Source organism: Chelonia mydas, chromosome 1 (genome assembly GCF_015237465.2).
Source record: "Chelonia mydas isolate rCheMyd1 chromosome 1, rCheMyd1.pri.v2, whole genome shotgun sequence".
In the NCBI taxonomy this organism is placed as follows: domain Eukaryota; kingdom Metazoa; phylum Chordata; order Testudines; family Cheloniidae; genus Chelonia; species Chelonia mydas.
In genome coordinates this window covers 342,006,947-342,030,333 of record NC_057849.1, presented here as the reverse complement: position 1 = coordinate 342,030,333, position 23,387 = coordinate 342,006,947, and the positions used below count along the sequence as shown (strand labels likewise).

Below are 23,387 nucleotides of genomic sequence, written 5' to 3'. Positions count from 1 at the left end.
AGTCTTTGGCAGCTTAAAAAAATTGACATTGTACTGTTCACTTTAAAATAATTCATCGGATTTTTAAATTGATGTAAGCAATTTATTGTTCAGTTTTGTGATATAGCCTTACACGAGGCTGATTCGCCCCCCCCGCAGCAGACCAACAACATAACAGTACTGACCAGTTCTAGGATTCTGTTGATGGCTTAAATAAAAAGATCACAATTACATTTCCCTTTAAAAAGAAAAGGAGGACTTGTGGCACCTTAGAGACTAACACATTTATTTGAGCATAAGCTTTTGTGAGCTACAGCTCACTTCATCGGATGCATGTAGTGGAAAATAGAGTGGGGAGATTTTATATACACAGAGAACATGAAACAATGGGTGTTACCATACAGACTGTAACAAGAGTGATCAGATAAGGTGAGCTATTACCAGCAGGAGAGCGGGGGTGGGGGACCTTTTGTAGTGATAATCAAGGTGGGCCATTTCCAGCAGTTGACAAGAACGTGTGAGGAATGGGGGAGGAGGGGGGGAATAAACATTCGGAAATAGTTTTACTTTATGTAATGACACATCCACTCCCAGTCTTTATTCAAGCCTAAGTTAATTGTATCCAGTTTGCAAATTAATTCCAATTCAGCAGTCTCTCGTTGGAGTCTGTTTTTGAAGTTTTTTTGTTATAATATTGCCACTTTTAGGTCTGTAATCAAGTGACCAAGGAGATTGAAGTGTTCTCCGACTGGTTTTTGAATGCTACAATTCTTCATGTCTGATTTGTGTCCATTTATTCTTTTATGTAGAGACTGTCCGGTTTGGCCAATGTACATGGCAGAGGGGCATTGCTGGCACATGATGGCATATATCATATTGGTAGATGTGCAGGTGAACGAGCCTCTGATAGTGTGGCTGATGTGATTAGGCCCTATGATGTTGTCCCCTGAATAGATATGTGGACACAGTTGGCAACGGGCTTTGTTGCAAGGATAGGTTCCTGGGTTAGTGTTTTTGTTGTGTGGTGTGTGGTTGCTGGAGAGTATTTGCTTCAGGTTGGGGGGGGGCTGTATGTAAGCAAGGACTGGCGTGTCTCCCAAGATCTGTGAGAGTGATGAGTCGTCTTTCAGGATAGGTTGTAGATCCTTGATGATGCGTTGGAGAGGTTTGAGTTGGAGGCTGAAGGTGATGGCTAGTGGCGTTCTGTTATCTTCTTTGTTGGGCCTGTCCTGTAGTAGGTGACTTCTGGGGACTCTTCTGGCTCTGTCAGTCTGTTTCTTCACTTCAGCAGGTGGGTATTGTAGTTGTAAGAACGCTTGATAGAGATCTTGTAGGTGTTTGTCTCTGTCTGAGGGGTTGGAGCAAATGTGCTTGTATCGTAGAGCTTGGCTGTAGACAATGGATCGTGTGGTGTGATCTGGATGAAAGCTGGAGGCATGTAGGTAAGAATAGCGGTCAGTAGGTTTCCGGTATAGGGTGGTGTTTATGTGACCATCGCTTATTTATGTGCTGCACTTTGGGCAGCCTTAAGGGAAAGAGAATGGCACTTTTTGCTTTACACTAAGTGCACATGGATGGTACAAAGGAAGCTTCAACAAAACCTCCATAGTCCTGAAAAGCCTGCAGGGAAAGGTTGGTTAAAACTGATTCTCTTTTGCAAGCCCTCTGCTTGCAGTTGTTTGCTTGCTTTATTTCACAATGGCAATTGCAAGGGTGTGCAGTAATAGTGTGACCAGACAGCAAGTGTGAAAAATCGGGACGGGGTGTGGGGTAATATACACCTATATAAGACAAAGCTCCAAATATCGGGACTGTCCCTATAAAATCTGGACATCTGGTCACCTTATGCAGTAATACAAATGAAACAGCAAGCAGGGCAGGGCAATTTGGGCCATCGCCCAGGGCACTGTAGCCAGCCTCCTGGTGCAGAAGCAAGGGGCTCAGGCTTCCTCTCACTGCCTGCAGGGTGCAGCCGGGTGTGGCAGGAATGCCCGCTTCCCTACTCCTGAGCAGAGGCCCCCTGCTCACCACCCGACATGGTGTCACTCTCAGCCAGGTTCCTAGTCCTGCCTCCTCACTCTGCAAGTCGGCTCTCCCCATCCTAAGGTTGGGGATATTTCGGGGGCGAACCTTCCACCATCACCACCCATCTTAGTTACCTTCAGTGCACTGGAGCATTTTAGCCTCCCCCTCCCCTAATAACCCCCTTACCTGGGACTGGGGAGGGGCACTTGAATATTGGGGATGCTCAGTATTGAGGTGGGGGGAGATCTGCCCTTCTGGAGCCCCCCTGTCACCACCCTCCCTTTCCCCCCATTATCCCCACACCAGTGGGATTCTATCTATACACCTTTGGTTCCCTCCCCTCTTTCTGGCTCTCTCAGGTCACCATGCATCCTTGGCACCACAGCCCTCTGGTGCCCTCCTGTCACTGCCTCGCCTTGGGCTGCCAACCCTCTGGGGCTCTGTCAGAGAAGCTGGATGCTGTGCTGAGTGGGAGAGGTTGGGAGGTGATGGAGAGGTATGACTGTGCCCCAGTGCCTGCTCACCCTGTCAGAGTGCGGCAGACTGCTTGCTACATTATCTTGGCTGTCCTGCTCAACAACCAGATGAGGGTTCCCTGTAGCACTGGCTGGGGGCGACAAAGTGACTGCTGTGGGGTTTCCTATGATGCCTGTCACCATAGCATCCAGATGTGACACACTGCAGGGCAAGACCGGCCCTGCGGGTGGGTGATGTGGTCAGGGCGTGTCAAGGTTCCTTCCCCACTCTGAACTCTAGGGTACAGATGTGGGGACCTGCATGAAAACCTCCTAAGCTTATATTTACCAGCTTAGGTTAAAACTTCCCCAAGGTACAAACTATTTTACCTTTTGTCCTTGTACTTTATCGCTGCCACCACCAAATGTCTAACAGATATATAACCGGGAAAGAGCCCATTTGGAAACGTCTTTCCCCCCAAAATCCTCCCAAACCCTACACCCCCTTTCCGGGGGAAGGATTGATAAAAATCCTCACCAATTTGCATAGGTGAACACAGACCCAAACCCTTGGATCTTAAGAACAATGAAAAAGCAATCAGCTTCTTAAAAGGAGAATTTTAATAGAAGAAAAAGTAAAAGAATCACCTCTGTAAAATCAGGATGGTAAATACCTTACAGGGTAATTAGATTCAAAACATAGAGAATCCCTCTATGCAAAACCTTAAGTTACAAAAAAAACACGAAAACAGGAATCTACATTCCATTCAGCACAGCTTATTTTCTCAGCCATTTAAAGAAAACAGAATCTAACACATATCTAGCTAGATTACTTACTAAGTTCTAAGACTCCATTCCTGTTCTGTCCCCAGCAAAAGCATCACACAGACAGAGAGAAAGGCTTTGTTTCTCCCTCCCCCCAGCTTTTGAAAGTATCTTGTCTCCTCACTGGTCATTTTGGTCAGGTGCCAGTGAGGTTATCCTAGCTTCTTAACCCTTTACAGGTGAAAGAGTTTTTCCTCTGGCCAGGAGGGATTTTAAAGGTGTTTACCCTTTCCTTTATATTTATGACAGGGGGGTGCTGTGGTTAAGAAGCAGAGTGGGGCTGAAGTGCGAGTTCATGGATGGGAGTTTGGGGCAATGGGTTGGGGGGGGAGAGGCAGCAGGGGCTGGGGCGATGGGGGTCAGGTGGGGAGCCTGGGAAGGCAGCTGGGGCTAGGGGCGCCAAAATACAAGTTTGTCCAGGGTGCTGTTTTCCCTAAGACCGGCCCTGTAGCATGGGATATTGCAGATCAACATTGAGATGCTTTGGAAGAACTGCATATGGGAAATCCCAGGTATGAATAGTGTGGGCTGCTGCCCGGTCACTGGACGTGCACTGGTAGAGCTGTGTGTGAAGCTGGACTGGACTAGCCGGAGATGCTGCAAATCACTCAACATTTAGGTGTGTTGACAAAGCCCTGTGGGGGTCAGGATTTGGAATAATATCAAGTGCTGCAGATTAGATTGAGATGCGTGAGTGTAGATTCAGGACTGGAAAAGCAGTGGCTGGTGCAGGTCAGGGCTCAGGTGCATTGACAGTATGGGTGGACTAGTACTCGGCAAAACTGGAATAGCCCAGGGTTTTGCTAGTCAGAACAACAGTGTGATCTTGGTGCATTTCTTTTCTGTGTTTCAGTGTGGTGTCTGTGTGAAATCCAAAACTGGAGGTGGAGCCCAGCACCTTTGTAAGAAAGAAAATCCTCTTAATAATGTCACTAAGTGTTGTGTATGTGTGAATTAAATTTTCATGCCAGTGAGGGAGCTGATCGTGGTGGCTGGAGGTTGACACAGTGATGAAATGCATTAATGTCACTTTCTATTTGTTAAGATCCCAAAGTAGATAAATAATTTCAAGTGATATTTACAGAATTTCTACAATTATACAGAATGGTCACACAATATAGATAATAGTACAAAGAGCGCAATCCTGCTCTGATTGAGGTAAAATTCCCATTGACTTGAGAACAATCAAAAATGCAGAGATTTGAGTAACTGAAAAAATTGAATGATTCACAATCCGTGTGTGAATTTAATGCTTGTGGAAGTTGATGGCTTGAGAGTCCTGGAATTTGAAGTCCTCTCTCTAACCCCAGAATAAATACAGTCGTGGTGCAAACTTGCCCAGCACCATTCCACATGTGTGCTTCAAACTCCTGATTTGGAGGCACCAGGGGTTAGGGGACAGTTTAATCTCCATGGCCCATTGAGTCCTTGGTCTCTAGGCTAAGATTGGCACTTCTCTGGTTGGCGGATGTTGTAAGGTGGTGATGTTATGTAGACACTTGAGCTTTAGGAACTTGACTGACACACCAAACTCATTTCACACAGGCTGCCTGTCATAGAAGGCACAGAGATGAAGATCATGTAAATGCCTAGAAGAATACCAAATAGGCAAACCTTTGGTTGTTGCCAACCTGGACTGAAAATCCGATGAAGTACAGAACTGCACTACTGATCGGAAAAGGACTGTATAACCCTGGGAGCAGTCAATCTGGCCTTGTGGTTGCTACAAAACTGCTTAGTTTTGGTCTGAGTTGTGATTCCCTTACTAGTAGTTTTGTGGAAGGCTTTCAATTTTAACAGCAGCAGAAAGAAAGCTTTCAAGACTAATATATCTTGGTATCTTGAGAAGGTGAAAAACAGACACAGGTGGAAAGATGTGGTTTGAAGGTGAATTTCCCGGTGAATGTTGGGTAATCAGAGCTTCATAGTAAACCAGTGGTGTGTGTCACAATGAGGCAGACACAGGAGGCTTGATGCAACTGTGCAGTCGTTCAGATGGGCAGATTGTGCTGTGTTTGCTCATTCTGTGTTTGTTTTCTCCTGCAGGATGAAAGAGTGGTGGATTCAGGTGGGGCTGCTGAGCGTACCCCTCCTTGCTGTCTACCTGCACATCCCTCCGCCTAAGCTGTCCCCAGCCCTTCACTCATGGAGGGCGTCAGGAAGGTACTTCACATACAAGACCCAGAACATCTTTTACAGAGGTGAGGCGTGATGGGAGTGGTGCATCCACAGCTTCAGGGAGCTTTCTGCAGCACTGAGGAGATCCTGTGTTCCTCAGCCTGGGGATGCCAGACTAGCAGACAGACCTTTGCACTGTGACTGAGAGCTTCTGGACCTTCGCTGTCCTCCCCCAGGGTGGTGCTACAGACTGCTTCTCTCTCCAGTGCTGCTGGTCTGTGCCACCAGGCAATACTAGAGAGAAGCTTTGAAAGCACTGGGAGAGAAGGATGGGGAGGAACATACAGAAGCTGGTTGCCTGGCACAGAGTGGAGATCCCCTGCAAGACTCGCATGGGGAAGAATGGTGAGGGAGGGAGACACGGAAGAACTTAGGGGAAAGTAAAGACAAAGGCATGCTGGAAAAGCACTGGAGAATCAAGGAAAACATAGACACAAGGGGAGATAAGGAGCCCAAAACAAAAAAAGAGAGAGAGAGAGAAGAGCAAAAAGTTTTAAAACAAACACATAGAGAAATAAAACTGGGATGTGGAGAGAGACAGACTGACTAGAGACAGACTGGACAGAAACAAGTGAGATGGGAGCATTTGTACTGGGATGTGGCCTGAAGGGGCATGCAGATTCCAGTCCATTGTGAGAGGGGAGCTAAAACTGGGTTGAAACTATGGTAATGATTGAGTAGAAGATATGGGGAGTCCTTGCTCCTTAGCTCTTGAGGTGTTTTCTCTCCACACTACACTGAAATGGAGCCGTCTGGCCTCCTTAAATTAAGTGGCAAATGTCGGTCAGTTAATTCATTTCTGGGGGAATGGACCATGGGTCTAGGACCAGGGTCTGTATCATTACTATGAAACATTTGTATTGTGGTAGTACGTAAAGGCCACAAGCAGGTTGGGCCTCATTGTGAAGTGTGACAGGGCCTAGTACCCCCCTCTAGGCATTGTGGGAGCAGATGCTAAGGTTCTGGGTGCCTCTGATAGCCTGGTTATGGGTAGCTGAGTGCAGGATAATAGTAAGAAAAAAGTTGTGAACCCCGGTTGCTGGGGTATTTAGTCAGTGATGGCATTTTGCCTGCACTTTTTGTGCTCAGAGAGAATTTTTGGAGCCATGATTAAGCTCTGTTGGAGAAAAACCTGGTTCAAAATATGCAACTTGTGTCTGCAGCTGTACAAACTTGTGCTTTTATCCCCTTGTGTTTAATAAGCTAAGCTGGGACCGTACTTGCTACTCCTGAGGGAATTCTGCGCCAACAAACTAAAAATTCTGTGCAAAACATTTTAAAAGTCTACAAATTTTATTTGCCAATAAATAAATGTGGAGGCTCCAGCATGGCAGTGGGGAGCACAGGCCACTGGCTGCATAGAGGTGGGAGATCACCCTGCTGTTCCCCACCCCACCCCACCCCGGGACATGGTGAAGCTGCACCCGACCCTGAGACAGCACAAGAGCCAGACCTGCCCCAGAGGTCCGTGTCCCAGCCTGTGTGTGTGGGGGATCTGGATGCAGGGGGTGAGGCTCAGCGGGGTTGGGTGCGGGGAGCTTGGTGGGGGGTGTTCTGGGTGTGAGGGAGTGAGGCTCAGTGGGAGGGGTCTGGGTATGGAGGGGTTCGGATGCATGAGGGTTGGGTGGACGGGGTGGGTCTGACCTGGCCTTAGGGGATGTGTCTGACCCAGGACCATCCTGGGTGCCCCCAGCCCTCCATACCTCCACCCTGTGGCGATTTACCTCTCCACCGGCTGCTCCAGGCACCTGAAACAATGTGCCTGCACTGCTGGGGAGGAGCATGTGACCGCTCTTGTGGCTTCTCTTTGCTTCCCCATCAGAAAGTAATCTTTCTATGGAGAAGTAAAGAAACCTGCATGGGATGTGAATTCTGTGCACGTGCCGTGGTGCAGAATTCCCCCAGGAGTAGCTTGCATTAGACTCCTCTCAGGAACAGTTAGGTCCCGCAGGAACTGGAAGTGGTAGGTTTATTCAAATGGCACACTTGCGTTTGTGGGCACTTGGTGTTAAGCAGCACTGTGTAGCTGGAGGTGCTGTTGTTTTGGATGAGACGTAAAAATGATGTCCTAGCTGCTTGTCATTGAAGATCCCACAAATCCCTTCTTGAGAGCAATGGTGTTTGCTCCAAATTATGGCCAAATTCCAGTTTTAAGTACAGATGCTCACAATATACATACTTCCTAAGTCTTCCCCATGCCACAGTTTCAGTTGGGAGCAGTATTTTTCTCCACTTCCTGTCCTTAACCTGCTGCTGTGTGCTGTGAAACAGCTGTCATGTTTTACCCAAGGGATGGCTGCATTTGAGTGTCTGATTCCTGGTTTCCCTATCAGTTTAAAATTTGCATTGTGCTTTGGGATCATTCAGAATGAAAAGTGTTATGTAAATGTAAGCTCACTCATTGCTCCCAAGTTGTCTGTGTACATAGACTGATTGATAGCCTAATGTGGTGAGCCCCCACCTGGTGCCATTACATCAACAGTGTAAACTCTCTCCTCTGCGAGGTGCCTCTTTCCAGCTCTTAAGGAAGAATAGCCCTAGTAACAGGTTTTTGTGCAAGCTGAGAAGTCTCTGAATGGCAAAGTCTCGGGGGTTTTGTCTGTGTGTTAGGTTCTAAGAATGTTTACTGTGAGGGAGCCTTTGTGGCTGGAGAGATCTGATTTTTTAGTGTTAAAAAATCAACAAAACTCTTATTGGGAGCCTGGAACACAACCTGGTTGATGTTACTGTTGGGTCCCTGATATGGTCTCCTGTACAGCTGCTTTAAAGTTAAAGCATCCTTGGAGTGTAGCGTGCCTTGCTGATGTCGTATTCTCTCCTCAGATTCATCGGGTGCACTCGGCAGTTCAGATATTGTGGTTCTGTTACACGGCTTCCCAACCTCCAGCTATGATTGGTACAAGGTGAGGGGACCACGTAAGCACAAAGTGTGGACTGAGTGAGTAAAATCGGTGATTCTCACTTCCCCTGGAAACCAGAGGGGGATCCCTCAGGGAGGAATAAATGGGCCTGTCTGACTAGTGAATCATGGAGGAGAGATCGATGAATGACAGGCTTCCCTAGTTTGAGGCAGAGTTCTTGTTTTGGCTCTCCCAGCCCACTTCACTCTTTTTTTTTCTCATAGCTAAGACTTTGCCCTTGGGTGAAACTTGGCACAGTTTGTCATAGCTTTCAAAGTGTGGCTAAGTCATCACCTACAAGACCCTATGTAACCTCGTTTCCACCTACCTATGTCTCTGATGTCCCTTCCTCTCCCTAAATTCTTCCCAGTTCTCTCTCGCCACTTCCTCCTTCATCTCACACCCCTTTTCATGCCTGTTCTGGTGCTGCTTCCCATGCCTGGAGCGCTCTTTTCTCATCTGCCAAGTGTCCTGCCCCACTTCAGTTCTCTCCTTAAGACTCACTTTCAAGCATCCCTTCTACTCCCTTGGCACTTCGGCTCCTAAGATTTTGTCCTATGATTTATTTTGCTTGTGTGTTCTTGGGGGCAGGAAACTTGTCTTTATACAGCAGAACCCTGTTATCTGATCTAATTGGGACTGGGGCCAGATCCGATAATCAAAAATTCATATAATTCAGAGAATGGGAAAGTGCGAGGCTGCAGTGCCATCTAGTGGCTACAGGAGAGATCACCTGCTTCTGGACCTGTGTGCGCTGGTTGTTTGGTTAATATGGAGAGCCGGATAATGGAAGGTCGGATAAACAGGGTTCTTTTGTATGTGTGAAGAACGATGTCCATTTCCTGTGCTGTGTAAGTGTTTGGTGGTAATCAGTGTGGCATTCCTGGGACCAGATGCTGGATTTTGTAAGATCCAAAGGGAGCAAAAATCATCTCTAGCTACACACAGATTCCAAGGTGATGGAGGCAGCTTCTCCCAACTGGCCTATATGAATATTGGTATTTTCTTTTAAAAATAACTCCATACAGGCCTCTTGTGGGGAGGCGCAGCTGTCGTCTCAAAATCTGAGTCCTTTGGTATATTCACATTTTTTGGGGAACAAGGGCACTACCCTTGTAATGGATGAGAAGGTGGACTTCCCTGTTGAATGATTGTGGTGTCAGTTTGACAGGTTCTGAAGGAAATTCCCATATGGTACATCTGGCCAGAGGATATAGCTATAGAACTGGGTCTTACGTTGGAGGGAGATGCAAACCAGAGGGGAACCTCAGGATCTAGCCAATATGGCCTTTGCAGGGAGAAACCCCACCGCGGGGCTTGGGGGAAATAACTTTTTAGAAGATCTGTTGGCTTTTGCTGTCATGAATATACTGGTTATTATGATAACTCAAATCCACTGCAGTTCAATTTGTGTTTGCAGCATGGGTGTCTGGGAGGAGCTTTAAGAAATTATGGTGTAGAACTGTCCATCTTGGTGCGTAGGCCTCAGAGATATGAGTGTAGCTGCTCTTATGATTTCCTGTCTTTCTCTTACAGATTTGGGAAGGGCTGACCCAGCGATTTCACAGGGTGATCGCTCTGGATTTTGTAGGATTTGGTTTTAGTGACAAGCCTGTAAGTGATCCTGACAGACGATTGTGTAGTTTCTTTTGGAAAAGGAATTTAATGACGAAAGTGCATCCAGACCAATGGCATCACACAAGGTCATGCCTGGGAAGATGGATTTTATTTACTATGGATTTTGATGAAATCAGTTCATTTCCCAGGTTGCTTTCTGTCTTTATCCACCTACATTTTTTCCAGGATGCAGTGTTGTTGTAGCTATGTCACTCCCAGGATATTAGAGACACAAGGTGGGTGAGGTAATAGCTTTTATTGGGCCGACTTCTGTTCATGAGAGAGACAAGTTTTCAAGCTTACACAGAGCTTGAAAGCTTGTCTCTCTCACCAGCAGAAGTTGGTTCAGTAAAAGCTATTACCTCACCCACCTTGTGTGTCTAATATTTTTCAGCAACAGAAATAAAGATACAATTGTAGAATATGATTGGTGTCAAAATCAAACATCAGAAATGGGACGTGATGCAATGGTCTCTAAAGTGACCACACTCCACTGGAGTGTTGGCTCACCTCTGTAGAACAGGTTTGCTTCACTTGTCACATTAGGCAGCTCTGACACAAGTAAAATGCTGGTGAAGGGTTACTAGCTTGTGGTTACGCTTGTGTAATTGTAACCTTGCAAACAAATCACGGAGTGAGTTTGATAGTACTTAGCTCTTCATCTTCAAAGAGCTTTACACACACTAGGTAATCATCACAGACCTTCTGTGAATTGAGTTTCATTATCTCCATTGTATAGATGGGGAAACTGAGGCACGTGGTGGTAAAACGATTTGCCCAAGGTATCTCAGTAAATCAGCAGGAGCCTGGACTAGAATCTGAGTTGTTGGCTGTCAGTCCTGGGCTTGTCTCACGCTTCTGCATTTGTCCACGAACACTGGTGCTTAGTTGTGTCCAGGCACTGAACTTAGTCAGACTGGAACTGCCAGGTGGGCTGTTCAGAAGAACCTGCACAGTGATATTCCAGCTCTCTGTAACTAACAAGATAGAAGTGTATGATGTTGCTCTCACTGGAGCTGCTCTCTTGCTTTGCTTTTTAAACAGAGGCCCCATCACTATTCCATTTTTGAGCAGGCCAACATCGTCGAGGGGCTGCTGGGGCACCTGGGTCTCCGAAATCAGAGGATCAACCTCCTGTCTCATGACTATGGAGACACAGTTGCGCAGGAACTGCTCCACAGGTCACTGGAAGCACTAAAGCTCTGAATGCTCTTCGTCATCCTCCTAGGGTTTAATTCCCTGAAGCTAAGTAAAAGTAAATGGTGGAGAGCCCCCTCTTTCCCCATCCCACAGCTGAGATTCAGGGTGACAGCAGGAGGTACCAGTGTGATACCACGCTGAAGGATGCAGTAGTATAAGAGCCTAGGTAGGTGGATGGAGGGAAGCTGATATGCTGCCTCCATTGACTTCAGTGGAAGCTGTGTACGCAGATACAGTGGAAGAGTCTTGTCTAGCCATCTCCAAAACTAGATGTGCAACATACTCTTTGTCTTTGAGACCTGGAGGCTTGTCAAGGATGTGAGGATTGAACAAGGCAAGTCTTCACAAGCCAAGAGCATCTTCTGTCACCATTGACCAGGGTCTGTGTGAAACCACAGGGGATGGCTAGTCACAGATGGAAGGACTCTGCCTAAGTTAACACTTTTCTTCCCGTCAGAAATTTAGCAGCAGCTGATGAGGCTTTGCCTTTTATCTTGTCACCTCAAAGTCGGTGGCAAATGTTAGGGATTTGGCCTTGCCACCCTGCTATGAGGAAGGAACCAGATAGAATGCCCCTCTTACAGATGGGGAAAATTGAACCAAAGAGTGGCTGAGGGATTTGTCCAAAGGCAAGTCACTGGCAGAGGAGGAGTCAGAACCGAGGTTTCTTAATGTGCGATCCCTTGTTCTAATCAGTAGATCAGGCTCCCTGTGGCTGGGAAGTGCTGCAAGGTGTAACTTCCACACAGAACTCCTTACAATGGTGTGGTGTGGAATCTCTAGCTAATGAGTACATGTCAGATGTATAAATGTGTGTGTATTGTATTAGCATTTAAGAAGGTTTTTTTAAAATTGTTTTACTTATTTAGTACAAAAAAACTTAGCATGCTGTGAAGTTCCCAATCTAACCAGTTAATGATCTGAGTGGGGGAGGGTGGGTGGCAAGCACTGCTGATTTTTTAATTAGTCTAAAGTGAAAATTATTCAGCAAATAGAACATCCAGTAGTGCAAATCCAGTGTGCCTATTTTCTGTATCCCTCTTGAGATCCAGGGAGAGAAGACTTTCCCCAAGGCTGCTGAGACTGTTTCATAAAGCATGCATTAGAGAAGGTCTTGTTTACTCTCTTAACAGTGATTATTGCAATGTGAATGAGTTGTACAGTGAAGGAGAGCTGTAGGGAGTACTTTGACACTGCTGTTCCTATGCTGCTTTTGAAATGACATCTCATGGGTTAATTCGCATCCTGGATTACGTTTTAATAAATGGCAATATTACTGCAGTCTGTTGGTCAATCACTTCTTGGAATTGCCTGAGAATTGCTCCAGTTTAATTCAGCCTTGTCTCTTGTTCTCCAGGTATGAACACAATAAAACTGGATGTGTCCTGATCAATAGCCTATGTTTATCCAATGGAGGTAACTGTTTTGCTTAGAGTAACGTGATCTGTGCAAAATAAATTAGTGGCTCTCCATCTGCTTCCCTGATATCGGTGCCTACATCACCACTGAGACTAACTGCTCCCTTTGTTGGCAGTCTCATCACGGTGCCAGGGGCTGAATGGGCAATAGAGACTGAACTCCCCTCGGACCCACAGAGGGGTCCCTCCAGGCCAGGGATGAGGCACACTGGTGGAGCAGTGTGGGGAAGCTTTCACTGCTCTCCCTTTTCTATGGGTTAGTGGAAGGCTTTAGTGCTGTCAGTGCAGCACCTTTCACAACACCAAAATTCACTCTTAAGTGGGGAAGATGGGGCGGGGGGCTGGTTATAAAACATGGGAAGGCGGATTAAACTGGACAACAGATACGTCTCCCTCCATTGTTTTATTAGTAGCAGATTGATCCTGTTAATGCAGCTTGTAAGGGCAGACGGTCTCTATTGTGGCCCATTTCTGAATGGTGCTGCGACTGAGGAGTAAGAATTTCTTCCCTTCTTTAGGACATGTTTTTTGGCCACTCTTTGTGAGAGTAGGTGCCTGTCCTGATGTGGCTGGTTCGGTGCCTTGATGGCATTTGTAGTCTATAACAGTGGCGTTGCCGCCTCTCTGCCATGCACAAAAGTAAATTCTATTGAGAGGTGTTTAAAATAAAAAAAGACTCAGCAATCCCCATTTAAGATATTGGTATCTGGCTGTCAGCAAATGCATTCCCTGAGGCTGCGCAGGTGCGGGGAGGGCAGAAGAGGGAGACTGGAAAATGTCAGAGCAAACTTAAGTAACTGCAATGTCTGTTTTCTGAAACACTTTCAGGTATTTTCCCAGAAACTCATTACCCCAGGTTCATTCAGAAGGTGAGCTGCTTTGGTCTCTAGTTTTATGAAATCTGGACTCAAGTATCAAGAATAAAACTTCTAGGCATGAGTTTGAGTGTGTGCCGTTTTTTGGTCCTAGAATGTGTCCTTTTCCAGCTACTGTAATTTGTTGGCGGACTTTAAATGACTGCATGTAAATGTTTAGCTGCAGTTAAGGGGGGAGCAGTTATTCAGGCCACATCTACACTAGCAAACTTACAGCAGCACAGCTGCACCGCTGTAAGATCACTTGTGTAACTGCTCTATGCTGATGGGAGATAGCTCTCCCGGCAACATCATAAAGCCACCTCCACGAGCAGCAGTAGCTAGGATGGCGGGAGAAGCTCTCCTGCCGATATAGCACTGTGCACACTACCACTTATGTCAGCAAAACTTACATCACTTAGGAGGGAGGTTTTTTTCGCACCCCCGAGTGACATAAGTTTTGCCGATATAAATGGTAGTGTAGACACAGTCTCAGAGAACAAGAGTCGTTAAACATTCTGTTTCATTGTACCACCTTTTGCTTTGATCTTACCAGAACTTGCAGGGTCAGGTCAGGGTTATTGGGGTGGAATATCTATTGGAAACACCGAGGGTTATGCAGGCGCTGGGGGTGTTATTCCTCTGACTCTGCCCAGAGTCAGTGGTCTCATCTGGTGGTAGTGGCTGCTATGCTGCTGGACAAGCAGTTCTTTCAGATGAGTCATAAAACTGATAGCCACAATTGGTGCAGTTTAAACTAAGCTTCCATTAAGAAAAAAAAAAAAAGTCTTAGACACCAAAAATGCGTCTCCAAGACACACTAGCCTGGTTATAGTCTGTTTTTGAATTTCTGCTGCTGCTCAGAGTGAAGACTGAGCAGAGCCATGCCAACTTTTACTGCTGTTGTTGGGGAAGCCATTGTGTCCAGCTCTGGGCACCACACTGTAGGAAATTGACCAAAAGCAGGTCAATTTCATGCTGCTGGTGCTTTTGGAAAGCTCTGAGCAGCAGCAGAGGCAGGCACTGGAACTCACTGGGGGAGGACCCAGAAATGGAGACTGGAGGAGGGGTCAGAGAAACAGATGTCTCCCCATTGCAGCAGCCAGACAGCAGAGGGAGAGGTAGACTAGTGGACACCTTCACTCTTTGCAGTAACTAGCAGGTTCTGGGGTGGGAGGCTGGAAAGAGAGAATGGAAATGCTCCTTCTCTGTACAATAATAAGCAGGTGGGACTTGGAAGGGGGAAGGGATTCAGATTTATCAAACACCGACTGTCCAGATGCTGATGTGAAAGATGGAGCTTCTTGTAGGAATCCCTTCACCTTTCCCATTCTCATTAGTGATGGGTGAGCTGCTCATCCCAGCAAAGCTGCTTATCCTTCCCTGACACCACCTCAAAAAAAAAATCTTATTGCCTTCTGGTTACTAGCCTAGTCTTTTTCTCAAGTCTTGGTCTTAGTGTCTTTGATCTGAGGTTCAGATGGCCTAAAGAGATCAGTGGCTGAAGGTGCTTTGGTTCAGTGTATTAATAACTTTGAAAAATCTAGTGGTAATAATGGATTTACTTCAGTGATTGTGGGGAATGGTTGTTCTGTAAGACGGCTGGTTGGTGGGGGCCTGGTAGCTCTGTAGGAAAGGCCCTCTGAACAGGCAAGGAATCATTGCTCTCTATATGGCATTTAATGGCATTTTTCTCCTTTCTTCTGCCAAAGATTCTCAAGGATGGTGGCCTACTGTCCCCCATCATCACCCGGCTAATGAACTACTGCCTCTTCTCAAGAGGGTGAGTTGGTGTTCTGAGCACTACGCACACTGTGGGGGACAACCCTGTTGTGACAAATGTATAGATTAGGTTGGAGTATAACCCAGGAAACACTCACTTGTATAAAAGTATTAAGTCATGCGTCCTCTATAGGCTGTAGTTACTAGATGGCTGCTTGTTCACACACACTTGAGCATGTTTCATCTGGTAGAGGACAGTAGCTCACTGTCGTTCCATCCAGTTCTTCAGTGGTAGGTGGATGTACCATATTATGCTGAAGATATTCTGAAGTTGAGACAGACTTCACTTGGAAGCACTGTTAATGTCTAAATAACTTATTTCCCTTTCTGACCCTGTGCCTTACACTTGGTCCCGCAACATTGTCCTAAGAAAACTAGAAAAATGTGGTTTAGATGAAATTACTATAAAGTGGATGCAAAACTGGTTGAAAGACTATTCAGAGTCATTATCAATAGTTCAGACAGGGGTTGGGGGGGAAATATATCTATTGGGGTCCCATAGGGGTCCAGTACTATTCAGTATTTTCATTGATGAATTGGATAATGGAATGGAAAGAATGCTTATAAAATCTGTGGCTGAAACCAAACTGGGAAGTGTTGCATGGACTTTGGAGGACAGTATTAGAATTCAAAACGACCTTGACAAATTGGAGAATTGGTTTGAAATCAACAAGATGAAAATCAGTAAAGACAAGTGCAGAGCAGGAAGGAACAATCAAATGCACAACTACAAAATGGGGAATAACTAGTTAGGTGGTAGTACTCCTGAAAAATAGCTGTGGGTTATTTTGCATCACAGACTGAATGAGCCAATAATATGATGCAGTTGCAAAAAAGACTAATATCATTCTGGGGTCCGTTAACAGAAGTGTCGCATGTAAGACATGGGAGGTGATTGTCCTGCACTGCTCAGCATTGGTGAGGCCTCATCTGAAGAGCTGTTTCCAGTTCTGGGCACCACACTTTAGGAAAGGTGTGGACAAATGGGAGAGTCCAGAGGAGAGCAACAAAAATGATTAAAGGTTTAGAAAACCTGATCTATGAGGAAAATATAAAAACCTGAGCATGTTTAGTCTTGAGAAAGGATGTTGGGGTGGGGGGGGACCTGATAACAGTGGTCAAATATGTTAAGGTGTGTTATGAAGAGGACAGTGATCAATTGTTTTCCATGCCCACTGAAGGTAGGACAAGAAGTCCTGCAGCCAGGGAGATTTAGGTTAGATATTAGGAAATACTTTCTAATTATAAGGGAGGTTGTGGAATCCCTGTCATTGGAGGTTTTTAAGAACAGGTTGGACAAGCATCTGTTAGGACTGCTCTAGATTTACTTGGTCCTGCCTCAGTGTATGGGGCTGGAGTAGATGACTTTTCAGTGTCCCTTCCAGCCCTATATTTCTATGATCCTTAAAGGTGCTGCCTGCAAACAACAAATATAACTCCTTTAAAGACACATCAGTCAGGACTTGGAACAGGAAAAGTGGAGAGGGAGTCCCAGGATTCCCTCATCTGTAGCCACGCAGAGTTGCAGTTTAAGCATTAGGGGTGAAACCTTCACCTTCCTGAAGTCAGTGGCAGTTTTGCTATTGACTTCATTAGGGCCAGGATTTCACCCTAGGTTCAGAATGCCTAGATCAGTGCTCTTCAACCTTTTTACGCACAAGATCACTTTTTGAATTTCAGACCAACCTAGGATCTGCACCCCCCTTCCCCGAGGCCCCACCCCGCTCACTCCATTCCCCCCTCCCTCCGTCGCTCACTCTCCCCCACCCTCCCTCACTTTCACTGGGCTGGGGCCGAGGGGTTTGGAGTGTGGGAGGGGGCTCCGGGCTGGTGCAGAGTGTTGGGGTGCAGGAGAGGGTGAGGAGTGTGGGCTCTGGGAGAGAGTTTGGTATAGGAGGGGGCTCCAGGCTGGGGCGGGGGTGCGAGGTGCAGGCTTTGGCCGGGAGGCGCTTACCACAGGCGGCTCCTGGCCAGCGGTGCACGCCGCTCCCGGAAGCGGCTGGTTGCTGGCAAGCCTCTGCGGCCCCTGGGGCGGAAGGGGGGCAGCGGGTTGCCATGCACTGCCTGCCCCCGCAAGCGCCGCCCCCGCAGCTCCCATTGGCCGGTTTCCGGCCAATGGGAGCTGTAGGGATGGTGCTGTGTCCAGGGGTAGCTCATGGAGCCACCTCATCCCCAACACAGCATGGAGATTAGAGAGCCACAGCTGGTTTTTACACTAGTACAATGCTGTTGTACTTGGTTTTCCAGCACTGCGTGGGGAACAACAACAAAATTACTGTCTTCTCCCACAAATAATTCATTGAAATTAGACCAAACATTTCTGTTCATATTAGATGCTATGAAACACCTTTCCTTCTCCACTTTGGGATCACTGCTAAATTTGACACTGTTCTTTTAAGTTGGATAATTTGGGGTGCTCCAAGAGTGTGTATTTTACAAACAAATCTTGTAATCATTTGACACTTTTGCCCTGAGACTAGTTTTTGTGTCTGATATTAAGTGGCGTTATATCCTGTTTATTCCAGAAGGGGATACATGCTGTAAAGATCTTCATGCCTCTCTGAATTTTTTTTCAGACTTGGAGCAGTCTTTGGTCCGTATACGCAGCCTTCAGCTGCGGAATACTGGGACATGTGGACAGCAATCCGGACAAATGATGGAAATCTTGTTGTTGACAGGTATGTTGCTCTCTAATTTCCTTGTCTGTTGATGTCTCACACCAGCTCATCTCTGTATTTCCAAACTGAGAGCCATGGAGCACTTACTGGTGGTCTGCAGAGAGCTGCCCGGTCATATAAGAACACAAGAGTGGCCAATGCCTGGTGCTTCATGGGAATAAACAAAACGGCATTTATCGAGTGATCCATCACCTGTCGTCCAGTCACAGCTTCTGGCAGTCAGAGGCTTAGGGACACATGAGGCATAGGGTTTGTCACTGATCATCTTGGCTAATAACTATTCTCCATGAACTTATCTAATTTTTTTAACCCAGTTATACTTGTGGCCTTCACAACATCCCCTGGCAAGGAATTCCACAGGTTGACTCTGCATTGTGTAAAGTAGTACTTCCTTATATTAGTTTTAAACCTGCTGCCTAATAATTTTATTGCGTGGTGGTTGTGTTATGTGAAGGGGTAAATAACACTTCTTTACTTACTTTCTCCACACCAGTCATGATTTTATAGCCCTCTCTCATATCCCACCTTCGTCATCTCTTTTCTAAGATGAAAAGTCCCAGGCATTTGAATCTTTCCTTCTATGGAAGCTGTCCCATTCTCCTAACCATTTTTTTTGGTCCTTCTTTGTACCTTTTCCAATTCTAATATCCTTTCTGGAGATGAGGCGACCAGAACTGCACACACAGTTCAAGGTGTGGGAATGTCATAGATTTATACAATGGCATTATATTTTGTCATCTTATCTATCCCTCCCCTAATGGTTCCTAACATTCTGTTAGCTTTATTTGACTGCCGCTGCACATTGAGAAAATGTTTTCAGAGAACTATCCAAGATCTTTCTTGAGTACTGACAGCTAAATTAGACCCTCATCATTTTGTATGTATAGTTTGGATTATTGTTTTCTAATGTGCATTACTTCGCATTTATCAACAGTGAATGTCATCTGCCATTTTGTTGCCCAGTCACCCAGCTTTGTGAGATCCCTTTATAAGACTTCTCAACCAGCTTTGGACTTAACTATCTTGAGTAATTTAGTATCGTCTGGAAACTTTGCCACATCACTGTTTACCCTCTTTTCCAGATCATTTATGAATATGTTGAACAGTACAGATCCTTGGGGGGCCTTGCTGTTTACTTCTATCCATTTTGTAAACTGACCATTTATTCCTGCCCTTTGTTTTCTATCTTTTAACCCATTACTGATCCATGAGAGGACCTTCCCTCTTATCCCATGACTGCTTACTTTGCTTAAGAGCCTTTGATGTGAGACTTTGTCAAAGGTTTTCTGAAAGTCCAGGAACACTGTGTCAGCTGGATCCACCTGTACCCATGCTTGTTGACATCCTCAAAGTATTCCTGTAGATCGGTGAGGCATGATTTCCCTTTGCAGAAGCTGTGTTGACTTTTCCCCAACATAGCGTGTCCTTGTGTCTGATCATTCTGTTCTTCAATATAGTTTCAACCAATTTGCCCTGGTACTGATGTTAGGTTTACCAGCCTGTAATTGCCAGGATGGCCTCTAGAGCCTTTTATAAAAATTGGCCTTACACTAGTTACCCTCTAGTCATCTAGTATAGAGGCTGATTTAAGTGAAAATTTATATACCACAGTAAGTAGTTCTGCAATTTCACATTTGAGTTCCTTCAGAACTCTTGGTTGAATCCCCTCTTGTCCTGGAGACTTATTACTGTTTATCAATTCGTTCCAAAACCACCTCTATTGACACCTCAATCTGGGACAGTTCCTCAGATTTGTCACCTAAAAAGAATGGCTCAGGTGTGGGAATCTCCCTCACTTTCTCTGGAATGAAGACTGATGCAAAGAATTCATTTAGTGTCTCCACAAAGGCTTTGTCTTCCTTGAGCCCTCCTCCAGGCAGTGAAGGAAGAGCATGAATACCTGTAAAAATAGCTGGAATCCAGGAGGAGAGGCCAGCCTATCTGTACTAGCCAACGTAGCTGTTGGCATGTGGATGTTGCACAGCTATAAATGGGATTGAGGTTTGGAGAGGAGATGGGCCATGCACTTGTGAATGGGGAGGGGAGGAGGTGGTCCACAGGAAGATCTGAGGCATGGTCCACACTGTGAAAGAGTTTGACCAGCTCTGCTCTATAGGAGTGGTAAAACTGCATGAGCATTCCTGTGGGTGATGGAAAATACCGAAGTGTGGTCTGGGGGCCAGGAATGCCTGAGATCTAGCTCTGCCCCTGACTTTTCCTGTAGCTTTGGACAAGTCAATTTAAACTAGCCCAAGGGGGGAAACGGGCTTGTGCTTTTTTTCTATTTCTTGATTATGTATGATGTAGCTTGACTTTATTTTTCTTCAGAATAAGTTAGGGGGTTCCTGCTTGTGGTTTACCTTTGAATAACGGCTGCCAAGTTTGGTCCTCTCTGATTTGGTTGGAGGCTTTTTTTGGACAACACAGAGATGTGGAGTGGGAGCTGGGAGCTCTTTTGGCTCTCAGTTTAATCAGTAACAGGGAAGGAAGTATTAAATCATCAACGGACGAGCTGTTCTTTCAGCTGTTTGTTCAGCAGGTGTTTGAGTGTTGTTAAATGGAAGTGTTGTTAAATGGAAACAAGCAAAAGTTGTAATCAGAATAAAAATCACCTCCCTCGTGGGTTAATTGGATTTCACTTCTTATCACTTCACTTCACTTTATCTTTGGCATAAATCTTCTAGTTCTCCAGTCATGCCTAGTGTCTTCTAGGAAAAATGTAACCTCTTCCCCAAAACCCCCTAAAGAAAAATACCCTTTCTGTTAACAAAGTTAGTAATAATACCTTTCAGGCCTTCAGTATATATACTGAGGAAACAAAACGGGGGAGAAACCCAATGACTTTTTCCTCTGCTGCTGCTTTTTAACTCCTGCCTCATTTTCTAGATCTAAAGAATGGGGCTAATACATGCTTCACTCCTGTGTAGAGAGGCTGTGATGGGGAATAAGCCAGTGTCTGTAATGCACTTTGAAGGTATATTAAGTAGGATGATAAGAGGGTAGAGGAAAAACAACCCAAGTAGCAAATTTGCACCTGTACTAGCTTGTGTGTGTGTGTACCTGGAGTTCTGCACACTTAGCACATGCATAGCAATGTATTCCTGTCGTGCCTCCTTAGTGTGCAACTTGATTCAACATTTTAACAAGAAACTCAGTGCAGAAATCTCTCCTGCAGCATTACGATTGAAAGTTCATCGTGCATTTCCTTTCCCAGCTGAACGTTGCTTTGTCACGGTGTCTGCGGTGCCCGTCCCTGCTGCCGTGTACTGCGTGCCTCCCTTGCTGGAGGATGGAAGAACCAGACTAACTCTCTTAATTCTGACCCAGATAGATTGCCTTCAATGAACAGGAACTGGCTGTACGGCAATTGGCTGTTTATAGTAAATCTAGCTTCTTTTAGTCGGATTTGAGCCCTGACCAAACGAGGAGGGTGAAAGAGGATTATTGGGATTGGCCCAGATGGCTGCATTAACCAGCTCTGCTAGTTAAGACCAATGCAGCCAAGACAAGGCAGGGATGGGATCAGAGTGGGTTTTGTGAGCCAGGTCCATAGCCTAGAAACCCCATTCGTGTCTCTTACCCTGCGTTAGGCTACTGAGGACTTTCCATGGATTTTGGCTGATCGTGATATGGATTTTGCACTCCCTGGCGCTGTATGTTCAGTAAACCTAACTAATGTGGATATCCATGCTTGGATGGGTCTCTGCAACCAGAACAATTGGAAACCTTGTTTTTTAAATGCAAGCTTTAGTTCCTGTAAGAAAATGGTATGGCCCTCGTAAAACAGCATTGCAGCTGTCAGATCGAGAGCCACGGATCTGCGGAGCTGGCTGTCACTGAGAGGAGGGGGGCTTAGAAGTATTTGGAGTTAAAGTTGTAACAGTAAGATAGAGAGAGCCAAATATTGTGATTATATTTCCTCTCTCACATGCCCTCTCCCTGTGAAGGTGCCTTACTACCGTGTCCTCTTCTGTAGTAAACTGAAACCATTTCCTACCTAGGTGAAAAGGCAACACAGAACCCAGTGTACTGCCTGTAATATGAACCCTGGAGTTTTCAGATCTGACTGTCTGCGACTCAGTTTCCTCCATTCAGACAGTACAAGAATGCCAGCACAGTAGAGAGATCTCATTTCAGATGTTGGATTCCTAGTTTCGCATTGATGGCTGGAATAGAGCACTTTAGAGGTTTTTAAAGCAGCCTTGTGGTAACCAATAGCTGTGAGCTCAGTTACTGCCCTCGGCCTGCAGCCCGGGGGCGTGTGAGGAGGGAGTTTGTGCTTCACAGTGGTAATCAAGCTGCAAATGTGGATATAATAGTTGAGTCTTGTACGTTTAAAAGCAGGTTTGTACTTCTGAAATGTAGAGCTAAAGTACTTCAGCAGGGTAGGTTGGTACCATTATCCCCATTTACTATTGGTATAACTGAGGCCCAAGGTCCAGTCCCATGACTCGGGCCAGGTCTATGCTACAGAGTTAGGTTGATATAAGGCAGCTTCTGTCGACCTAATTACGATGGTGTACGTGCTACAGCCTTGTTCCTGCTTATGTAAGTGCCCAACTACACCGACATCATAATTACACCTCCACGAGAGGCGTAGGGCTTATGTCGGTGTAGTTAGGGCGACACAGTATCTGTGTAGACTCTGTGGGTTACCTACATTGGCTGTTGGCTGTCATTCTTGTCAATTTCATGGCACCCTGCTGGAGCTGTGAAATTGATAGGAAAACCAGGTTCCCAGCTTGGGCTGTCACCCCGGGGTAGGTGGGGACCTCCAGCTTAGAGCCTGGCTGCTGCTGGGCTCCCTGCGCCTGACCAGGCTGCTCCCCAGTCTCCCTGTTCCCCGCTGGGCTGCTGCCTGGACTCCTGGCTCCGAGATGGGCTGCCATCCTGGCTCCGAGATGGGCAGCTGCCCAGGCTCTCTGTTGCCCGCTGGGAGCCCGGCTGCACTAAGGCTCCTGGCTCCCTGCCGAGAACCTGGCAGCCACCTGGGTTCCGGGTATGGAGCTCCCTGCTGGGAGTCCAGCAGCTGCCTGGGTTCCAGATATAGAGCTCCCTCCTGGGAGCCTGGGTGGCTGCCGTGCTTCCAGCAGGGAGCCGAGAGGCTAGGGGGGCAGGGAGCCTGCGCGGCAGCCGAACTCACAGCAGGGAGTTGCGTGTGGAGCTGCGAGCCTAGGCTCAGCCCTCCATACTGCCCCTCTTAGGTCAGTGGAAGCGCTCCTGGTGAGGACACGCAGCACTGCCAGAAGGAGAGTAGTGTGGACACGAACCACTGCAGTAATTACTGGGGTGGTTGTAAGTCAACCTAACATAGGTTGCCTTAAGTTTGCAGTGTAGACAGGCCCTCAGTCATTGGAATATGCTGCCTCCCCGCTTCTACACGAAAAGGAAGTGGCTACTACGCTATACTTCGCCTCTGGGCAGCAGGCTTGGCTAAGACACTTAGAGCTTTAGGAGCACAGGATTTGCCATACGG

General features: G+C 46.4%; 1 protein-coding gene across 6 annotated transcripts in view; it reads left to right on the top strand.

Annotated features, from left to right (window-relative positions):
• The window catches only part of MEST, a 31,881-nt gene that overhangs the window by 1,077 nt on the left and 7,417 nt on the right, over nucleotides 1-23,387 (top strand). For 3 of the 6 annotated variants that reach the window (XR_005223826.2, XM_027818307.3, XM_043521155.1), the window contains exons 2-9: nucleotides 5,331-5,485; nucleotides 8,286-8,365; nucleotides 9,899-9,976; nucleotides 11,024-11,160; nucleotides 12,537-12,595; nucleotides 13,426-13,466; nucleotides 15,164-15,234; nucleotides 17,810-17,911. Coding sequence is in view for 5 of the 6 variants with exons in the window: in XM_027818307.3 (XP_027674108.2) it covers nucleotides 5,331-5,485; nucleotides 8,286-8,365; nucleotides 9,899-9,976; nucleotides 11,024-11,160; nucleotides 12,537-12,595; nucleotides 13,426-13,466; nucleotides 15,164-15,234; nucleotides 17,810-17,911 (723 nt within the window). In the remaining variant the exon portion in view is untranslated. The other 3 variants (XM_007055947.4, XM_037889403.2, XM_027818308.3) reach the window with 3 other exon arrangements.